This window comes from Vipera ursinii, assembly GCF_947247035.1.
Source record: "Vipera ursinii genome assembly, chromosome: Z".
NCBI classification, from domain to species: domain Eukaryota; kingdom Metazoa; phylum Chordata; class Lepidosauria; order Squamata; family Viperidae; genus Vipera; species Vipera ursinii.
Window position 1 is genome coordinate 71,679,934 of NC_139517.1, and position 10,737 is coordinate 71,690,670.

Genomic DNA, 10,737 nt, shown 5'->3' on the forward strand with positions numbered 1-10,737 from the left:
CTCTTGACAGAATTCTATCAGCCTGTGCCCTGCTTCATTTTGCACTCCAAGGCCAAACTTGCCTGTTATTCCAGTTATCTTTTGGCTTCCTACTTTAGCATTCCAATCCCCCATGATGATGAGAACATCATTTTTTGGTGTTAGTTCTATAAGGTGCTGTAGTGCTTCATAGAACTGGTCAATTTCATCCTCTTCAGCACTGGTGGTTGGGGCATAGACTTGGACTACTGTGATATTGAATGGTTTGCCTTGGATTCGAACTGAGATCATTCTGTCATTTTGAGGATTGTATCCCAGTATTGCTTTTCCTACTCTTTTATTGACTATGAAGGCTACTCCATTTCTTCTGAAGGATTCTTGCCCACAGTAGTATACCTGATGGTCATCTGAATTAAATTCACCCATTCCTGTCCATTTTAGTTCGCTGATACCTAAGATGTCAATGTTCAGTCTTGTCATCTCTTGTTTGACCACGTCCAGTTTTCCTTGATTCATGGATCTTACATTCCAGGTTCCTATGGAGAAAAAATCTTTACAGCATCGGACTTTCCTTTCACCACCAGACACATCCACAGCTGAGCGTCCTTTCGGCTTTGGCCCAGTCGCTTCATTCTTTCTGGTGCTACTAGTACTAGCCCTCTGCTCTTCCCCAGTAGCATATTGGACGCCTTCCGACCTGAGGGGCTCATCTTCCAGCGTCATATCGTTTTGCCTTTTGGTACTGTCCATAGGGTTTTCATGGCAAAGATACTGGAGTGGGTTGCCATTTCCTTCTCCAGTGGATCACGTTTTGTCAGAACTCTCTGCTATGACCTGTCCGTCTTGGGTGGCCCTGCACGGCATAGCTCATAGCTTCATTGAATTACGCAAGCCCCTTCGCCACGACAAGGCAGTATTCCATGAAGGGGTGCACTCATTTTACATGCTAGTAAAGTTATACTTAAAATCCTACAAGCTAGACTTCAGCAGTATGTGGATCGAGAACTACCAGAAGTGCAGGCAGGATTTCGAAGAGGCAGAGGAACTAGAGATCAAATTGCCAACATATGCTGGATCATGGAGAAAGCTAGAGAGTTCCAGAAAAACATCTACTTTTGCTTCATTGACTATGCTAAAGCCTTTGATTGTGTGGATCATAACAAACTGTGGCAAGTTCTTAAAGAGATGGGAGTACCAGACCATCTTATTTGTCTCTTGAGAAACCTATATGCGGGCCAAGAAGCAACAGTGAGAACTGGACACGGAACCACTGCTTGGTTCAAAATTGGGAAAGGAGTCTGGCAAGGCTGTATACTGTCACCCTGCCTATTTAACTTATATGAAGAGCACATCATGAGAAAGGCAGGGCTAGATGAATCAAAAGTTGGAATTAATATTGCCGGAAGAAATATCAACAACCTAAGATATGCAGATGATACCACTCTAATGGCAGAAAGTGAAGAAGAACTAAAGAGCCTTGTGTTACGTGTGAAGAAGGAGAGTGCAAAACTTGGGTTGAAACTTAACATTAAGAAAACCAAGATCATGGCATCCGGCGCTCTCAGTTCCTGGCAAATAGATGGGGAAGAAATGGAGGTAGTGACAGATTTTATTTTTCTGGGCTCCAAGATCACTGCAGATGGGGACTGTAGCCAAGAAATTAAAAGACGCTTGCTCCTCGGGAGGAAAGCCATGACAAATCTAGACAGCACACTAAAAAGCAGAGACATCACCTTGCCAACAAAAGTGCGTATAGTCAAGGCTATGGTCTTCCCAGTTGCAATGTATGGCAGTGAAAGCTGGACCATAAGAAAGGCTGAGCGCCAAAGAATTGAGGCCTTTCAAATATGGTGCTGGAGAAGACTCCTGCGAGTCCCTTGGACTGCAAGGCGATCAAACCGGTCAGTCCTAGAGGAGATCAACCCTGACTGCTCTTTTGAAGGCCAGATCCTGAAGCTAAAACTCAAATACTTTGGCCACCTAATGAGAAGGAAGGACTCACTGGAGAAGAGCCTAATGCTGGGAAAGATTGAAGGCAATAGAAGAAGGGGACGACAGAGAATGAGGTGGCTGGATGGAATCACTGAAGCAGTAGGCGTGAGCTTAAATGGACTCTAGCAGATGGTAGAGGACAGGAAGGCCTGGAGGAACGTTGTCCATAGGGCCGCGATGGGTCGGACACGACCTCGCAGCTAACAACAACAACAAAAAAGAAAATCTTGTTAAATGTGCCCAACACTTCTCCAAACGATGTTAGACTTTAATATTCCTAGTTTTTTATATTTATTTATTTGTTTATTTTGTACATTTTTATCCTGTGTTATGCAATTATTTCTGTCAGGAATATCTCAGGTAGGTCTCAAATCACAGGTTTCTCAGGTGGCGAAACAAACAAACAAACAAACAAACAAAAAGACTAGCCCAGGCCTACAGTTTTACTAAAAACAAAACAAAACAAAATTATTAGGAAGGGAGAATCAGGAAAACTAGTTCTTTTTTACAGTCTTACCTAATAATTGTAAGCACTTGTTGGGGGAGGGGGAAGGATTCAAGTCAGGTTTGATTCCTGGTGACTGCCTGAACAAGTCCCTGCACTTTTCATGACAAGGTTTGCCATTGCCTGCTTTCCAAGTCTGAGAGAACAGGACTGGAACATGCTTTTTCCTCAATTCTTTTGGCCATCACACTTTTGGCAAGGGTGATCTTTTGGAAGAAAAGCATTCTAATTCAACTTACCTTCTTTCTTGCCAAGAATGTGGGGCAGTAAATTTCTCCCCATTGTTTCTAGAAAGAAAGAAAAAGTAACATTCCTGCACCTGTTCTTTCTTTTGCCAGTGGATGGATGGATGGATGGGTGATATTCTTCCTCACCTTAAATGTTATTTCTGAGGTGCAAGTAAGGCATTTCTCCAATGGCTTTGGTTCTACTAGCTGGCAGGAAAAACTGTAATGTGCTTCTGTTGGAGTCTCCATCCCAGAGGATCTTTTATTGGAAGATGGAATAGACAAAATCCAATTGTGGGAATGTACATTCTGAACTGATGGCTGCTGATCATTTGAAAATCATTTATTATAATCAGAAACATTAAGAACAACCTGTGGCCTTGTCCCCATTTGAACTAAACCATAAGCTTTGACAACAGATTTTTTCTCCTTATGATGTTGTCCTTGTCTTATCTTCAGCTCATGTGTTTAAGACACCATTTGTTGTGAAAGTATAAAACTAACTTTTTCCAACTCCAAGACAGCCTCAAGTAGTGTAAGCTCTCCAGTTTTAGTATTGTACTTATTATAAAACCATGAATTTCCTTGGAAGTGATGTCATCTAACCAGTCCAGGATGTGATTACAGTTGTATTTCTGGGATGTTGGCAGCTGCGGACACAATCCTCTTCAGTTCAGTGCCCAGCTCAAATAGCCTAGCTGCTTCTCTCCAAGGCTTGGTCCTCTTTATTAGCACTTCATTTCCTAAACCCCTTTCAGATTTATCTCCTTTCTGTTTTTCACATAAGTTATTTCCTGGCTTCTAATACAGTTGTAGACAGAAGAACTATCCTCTACTATTTCATGTAAAGAAGAAGAGGGATTTTTTTTCCTTATTTCTAATATTATGGAGTGCTTCATAAAGTGTTTTGTTGCACATGGATGGGCCCACATAGGCCTATTGGCAATTCTTAAATAAACGGCATCTTTTCTAGTTGTCCTTTATGCTGATGCATTAAAGATTTGCAGATAGTTGCTACATTATGTTCAAATCTGCAACACAGCATAGCATTTCTTCATTATTTTCCTTGTACTTGTCAGTTATTAACCAAACCAGACCATCAGTTCTTCCACTTTCTCACACCTAGCTGGATGTGCAGTCCATTTCCTCTTGGCTCTTTCTGCCCTGATCTTTCTGGAGAAATGCGCAAAAGGGATGTGAGACAAGGAGCAGATATATCAGTGTAGTGAAAATAGGTCATATTGTGGATTTTCTGATTCCTGTTACTGTGTACTGATTAGAGGATATTTTCACTGTTAGCTGGTAACTTGTTAAGCTGGGATGGCAGTGAAATCAGAGGAGAAATGATTTCCTATCATAATGGGTACACTAATGAATCCAAACAATGTCACTTGACATGACACAGCCCAGAAGGACTGGACCTGGTAATAAGGGAGACCAGTTGTTATGCTGATGCTTAAGGCCAACTTGAAAATGGGTGGGTAATCCTTTAACTCAGAAAAGACCTTTCATCAGCCTGCCAGTTGTCTGAGATTTAACAAAGTTGACTTTTAAATGGGCTAAGAGCTGTACCTCAGTCAAACAAAGTGGTGTAATATCTTAGGGAATGTGACTTAAGACTGTAGGTGATCAATCAATGCAGATTCCTCTTCATGGCTCCCTGACTTGTTTCACATTTATAGAATAACTATCCAAGATCTTGATCTAATGTGGGTGCTCACTGCTCTCATGATAAAGACAATCAAGATTATGTTACTTTTGTATGTCAATCCATATATATCTGTGCTTCTGTAGCACAGTTTATGGGTTCAGTGCAACCATCAAGAAGGGTTAGATTTCGAAATTTAGAAATATTCTAAGATAAATAACTACTAGTTATGCACTTTTCTCCATTTGTATCCTCTTTTGTCCTCATTTTACTCCTTCTGCCCAATATATGGAAATATCTGGTTCTTACTTTCTCATATATGGTCTACAATGTGGCCGAGGAATAGTATAATAGGGATTAATGGGACTCAGCAGCTGATTTATTTCCATTGCTTCTGTTTTTATCTTCTGCTCTAGTTATCAAACCTGCAATATATCAGTCCAAGAAATCTAATTTTGCCTCTGCAAATACTACCTTCCCACCTTTCCAGAAGAAAACTGAGGACTACTTGGTGAAATACAAACTGCTTGACCAGAGGGGCAGAATGAAGAAGATTCAACATATCTCTGAGCATTGGAATAGGAAATAGGCCCGGTTTCTACTTATAAATGAAGGACACTTAGAAAATTATACAGATTATTCAGCCAACAAGCAAGTATGCAATTAAATAAATATAATGGAAGCATTCTCCTTAGTTCTCCCTGATTCATAAAAATGCTTCAGATGCAGCAGCAGAAAATTCTTTCCTATGCCTATATAAAAGACTGAAAATTTGTATGTACTTTATGACTATATGCAGGTTGAGTGTTTCTGCTTTCTGTCTCCTAATAGATGAATGGCATGGTCTGCTAAGCCAATGTGTAACTTATTTGGCAAGAGTATTTGAATTCAACTTTATGGAAGGTTTTGATATTGGGAGTGGGACTGCAGGTTAAACATGAAGCGGTACAGAATGATGAATGATGTTGATGATAATGATGATGATGATGACGATAATGATGATAATGGTCCAACATAAATTGGTAGCTAGTTTGGTGTTTTTTTTAATTGCAGCATGGAGATAAGAAAAGGTGACTAACCCAAGTTACCCAGTCAAGTTGTATGCCAAGCTTCTATCTAACACATAACATTCACAGTACACCACTACTGGTTTCCATATATATAGCTTCCAGACATCTAGTTTTCCCAGATTCTTGCACATATCATTTTTCTTGAAAAGAATGGAACTCCTCTTGAATTCCATCTCCATTTCATTACTTAACTTTGTCTTTCTTTCTGACGTGTGTGTGTGTGTGTGTGGTATTTATTTGTCTGATTTATCTCCCACCTTTCCTCCAAGAGCTCAGTGACTTTCATGAGAGCTCCATGCATTCTATCCCCATAAGAACAATCCTGTGAAGTACATTGGCTGGCAGGGTCATTCAGTGGATTTCCATGGCTAAGTGTGGACTTGAGTATCAGTCTCCCCACTCCCAGTCTACTGTTTTAACTATAATATAACACTTACACTACACTACATTGACCTAGAAATTAGAAGACAACACATGTAGGTTAAGGTGAAGTATCCTTTTCTTTAGGCCATTGTTTTTGTGATAACATTTTTCTCACTATTATATTTAATCACACTATGCATTGAATAGAATGAGAAAACCATTAATTTGATCATTGCTTAAGTTTATTTGATCATAAACATTGGTAAATCTCACTTGCTCCTCTTTTCCTGCATGTCAATTTTAGTTTTGAATTTGGATGGGGAAAAAAGATGAGTGATAAGCAAATATTTCAGCCTATACAAATAGCCATCCATAAGAATAAAAGTTTTGCATTAATCAGTGTAAAAGTGCCTATTGGCTTCCTTTCACTACTTTTTAAATCAGCTACAGCATGGGTGTCAAACTCGTGAGATCACATGACGTGTCGCGACATATCGTGACTTTTTTCCCCTTGCCAGCAATGGGGTGGGCATGGTTTTGGTGTGATGCATCCGGCCCACAGGCCGGCAGTTTGACACCCCTGTGCTACAAGTAGTCATCAACCTATGACCACAGCTGAGCTCAAAATTTCAATTGATAAGTGACACATTTGTCAAGTGAATTTTGCCTCATTTTATGACCTTTCTTGCCACAGTTGTTATATAATCATCTCTGTTAGTAACATGGTTATTAGGTGAACCTGGCTCTCCCATTGACTTTGCTGTCAGAAGTTTACAAAAGGTGATCCCATGGCTCTGGGACACTGAAACCATCAAAACTATGAGTAAGTTACCAAGCATCTGAATTTTGATCATGTCACCAGGGGATGCTGGAACGGTTGTAAGTGTGAGAAATGGTCATAAGTCACTTTTTTCAGTGCGGTTATCAAACAAACTGTTGTAAGTGAGAACTATCTGTACCTGAGGTACCTACTCCTCTCTGCTAAATGATAGGACATTTTTATTGGCCTAATGATTTACAATGCATGTAACACCTGGGCATTGAAATTCAGCACATGCATAGGCAGTATACATACATATACTGTATTTGGAGAAATCATATGTTGAAAATGCTTTCCTGCTTTATCTGGTTTGGTAGTTGACAGATTGCTTTACCATCTTAGGTCAAACAAAGGCTTGCCATTCTTGGAATATGGTAGGGAGGGATGCCGTTCGCTCTAAGAATTTTGTAACTCAAAGAGAAAATATATTTTGACTATGTGTGGGTTGTGCCATTAGGTTATTTGCATAAATGCTTGTATAAAATAAAATATTCTATTCTTTCAAAATGAATTTAATGTATAGATCTGCTCATTTTCCTATCACCACATATTTATTTATTCAGCACTAGCCTCCCAGATTATAGAGTTTTGTACATTTAGGCTTTGGAAGCAAGTCTTTATATTAGAATAGAGAACTATTTTTGTTAGGGTATCTGATAGAATAGCAGAGTGCTACCACCTAGTGCTCAACTGAAGTAAATACTATCATCATTTGTTGTTTTACTATTTATTTTACCCATTGTAATTAAGAATCATTTATCAGCCACAATATATGCTATATATTGAATAATCCCTTGTTATGAACCTGAACATGTATCTTAATTTTCTAGAAACAAAAAATAGGAGAAATCAAACATTATTTTTAACAAGAGTTTAAAAATAAAACTGGAAATTATGTAAGATCATAAATTTTTGAAAAAAATTCAAACTTTTTGCAAGCTTTGTTTTTTATGTGAAAAGTAAAAAAAAATTTTTTTCTTTGATCTAAGTTAACGATTTAATATTTTATTGCCTGTGTTCATGTGTAAAACTAAAGCTTGTATTAAGTTACCAAAAATCATTGGAACAATTTTGTGTTTTTTACGGTATGAGGTTTTAGAGAGTTGGAATCTAGCCCGAAGAAGGATTATTGAAGCAGGTTTATAACTTTAACACAAAGGTTTATTCATGAAAATTGAAGATGGTGTGGGAAAAACCAAACTGTGAGCACACACATTCTATCTAGCAGGCAGACAAGCAGTCAGAGTGCCCTGCACATTTAGGAACAAAGGCAGAAAAGACAACCTAGTTAATACACTTATACAAAAGCAACAGAGTGAAATAAAGTGAAACAAAATAGAGTTACAGAGCAAACCCTTAATTACTGACATGCTGCTATTTCCATCACTTTGTCCTCCTCCCCCTCCCCCTCCTCCTCTCTGAATGAAGTGATTCAGTTTGAAAAATAGCAAACAGGAAATACAATAAAAAACCAAAGAAAAATCTAACCAATTAGATTAGTATTGTTTCAACATGTAGCATCTGTCCATTTTAACCTGTGCCCAAGAAACAATATCCAAAAAGACTATTAATTCAATACATTTATTAAGTTACGTGTTATTCTTGTCAGATAGAACCAGGTACAACAGCATTTTCAGGAATAATATAAATACAGTCATTGCATTATGTGTATGTTGGTTAGGAGCTATGGCTTCCTTTGTTCTTTTTTTTAAAAAAATAACATATTGAAGATGAGAAACCAAGAAAGACAGGAAAACAACAGACTTTTTGCTAGAGTATAACAGAGGAAATAAGTTCCAGATTTGCTTTATTTGCATAAAGAAGAAACATGGATTAACAGGAATTTAAAGCTCTGTAAATTAACTCAAGAAATTATTTATAGGAGATCATCTAGAGTTCAAAGACTAAAATTGGTCAAATTAAGATCTTTTCACAACACATTCATACTATCTTTTATTATGCCATATAGATTCTGGTCCTACTTTTCTTCCCCCTTTCTCCTTTTTTAAAATCAAACATAAACATGCTTTTCCCATTTTAATGATAATAGTCTCTATTCAGTTGGTTGACAAGGGTGACAACTGTACTGCAAAAATCAGTAACTTAATTAGTATAAGTGTCCTGTATTTCCCAGAAATAAATTATCATGTTAAAAATACATATCCAATGGGAAGACAGGAAAGAGGGTGCCTCTGAAATGTGTGTTGCCTGTTTTTTATTTCACCATATGCCTTTTTGGAGGTATACAATAACTTTTGTATTTGACTTTTAACTTGGTTTCAGACACAGGGATGTTTACAATGAGTGGGAAAGGGATTTCTTATGACATTAAGAAGACTGGCAATAATTTAGTCAACACATAGGAAACCAAATAGCATTAAATAGCTTCTGAAACAGAAGATGGATTTTTAAAAAAAATATTTGAATTTGCAGTGCTTAGATTCTCCTATATACCTTGAATAATCATAGATAAAGCCATAGTATTGCCACATTTCAGGTAATATATTATACAAGAAAGGCAATCAAAGAGGCATAGTACATTGATATAGGACATGTATAATAGTGTATATTTAACTTGGATAAGTTATGGCACTGAGCTAAAAAGCAAATAAAGTGAAGAACACCTGTTAATTAGAAAAGCACATCTGAAGAATTATCTACTCAGACAATTTATATTCTAGCATTTTAGTACATTACATAGCATATGTACACTACAGACAGTTTACTTCTAGAAAGCTCCTTTACAGATGGCACAGCATTTTCTAATATGAAATTTGTGAAAATGGATTGCATAAGGTTGCATTACATCCTAATTTGCTAATGAGGAAAAATGCAAGCAAATCATTTGTACAAATGAAGCTAACAGACAAACATCATCCTTTAACTGCAATACATGTTTAACATTAACAGCTATGGACTTGCTTTGCCATTGGTAGTAGTCTGTAAACTTCAGTATAAATAGTCAATAGAGATATCGCTCTCATTTAATTCCAAGGAGGTTATGCTTTGTGAAATTCTCATCTCTTAAGTTACTTCCAAATCCAAGATGATAAATGAGATCTGTGACAATTGATCTAAAGCTTTCATCCATTCATATCCCTTATAAAACAGGCAAGAAATGACACAAAAACAGATAGGCATCTTCATAAAGATCAATCTTCTAGTTCCTTTGGATGTATCAGACTCCCAAGTATTTATATGAAAGTTGAGGTTCAGTGAATTAGAAACTCTGGGCACAGCTTATTTATTTATTTATTTTAATCCCATTTATATCCCGCCCTTCTCCGAAGACTCAGGGCGGCTTACAATTTAAGCACAAACCAATGTGCTTAGCAATAGCCTTCATTCTATGTATATGCCTGCTTATTAGGGCTTTCGCCCCCCCCCACAAGTGGCATTATTACAAAGTCAGCTTATTGCCCCCAACAATCTGGGTCCTCATTTTACCTACCTCGGAAGGATGGAAGGCTGAGTCAACCTTGAGCCTGGTGGGATGCGAACCTGCACTAATTGCAGGCAGCTGGTGTTACTTAAGGAGGCATTAGCCCACTGCTCCACCAAGGCTCTTATGTGAATAATATACAAAATATAACTGTTGACAGAAAGTGATCCACATTTTAGTCCAGTAGAAGGTAAAGGCTGGAATAGAATATTGTAAACAATGCAGATTCTGTGAGTAAAATAAAAAGTACCTTAGCTATGGTTACCTTGTGCATAATCTTTTGATTTCTGATTTTTCTTATCAGTGAAAATAAATTATGTTACAAAAATGTAAAAAGCTAATTGGGTTGAATATTGGTATGGAGAATATCTCATATGTAGGTTGGGAATGTGTGCATGCGGGCCATGTGTATCTACCAACACATGTGATGGATATTGGAATTCAATTCTACCAATCATGATTTTTGGGAGACTATGAGGAAACTATTGTTCCTGCAATTGTATAATTTGTAGATAGAGGCACTAAGTACTCTTGAATGATCAAGAGTACCCTTTAAGGAGCAGGATCAAATAAGAAAAGGGAGAAGAAAAACTTTGCAAACAAATACTGAAACAATGGTTATTGTGTATCAGAAAAAATGTTCTGAAGTAAAATAATAATAAAGAAGGTCACTTTTACTCTGTTACAAAAC

The 10,737-nt window shown here is 37.5% G+C and overlaps 1 protein-coding gene across 1 annotated transcript in view; it reads left to right on the top strand.

Moving 5' to 3' along the window:
* Positions 1-4,940, top strand: part of PDE1C (phosphodiesterase 1C) — a gene marked incomplete at both ends in the record, with an annotated part of 303,957 nt that extends 299,017 nt beyond the window's left edge. The window contains 2 exons of the mRNA XM_083379005.1: positions 2,321-2,331; positions 4,768-4,940. Of these exons, the coding sequence (XP_083235131.1) occupies positions 2,321-2,331; positions 4,768-4,940 (184 nt within the window). The remainder of the gene's footprint in view (positions 1-2,320; positions 2,332-4,767) is intronic.
* Positions 4,941-10,737: the final 5,797 nt, after the last annotated feature.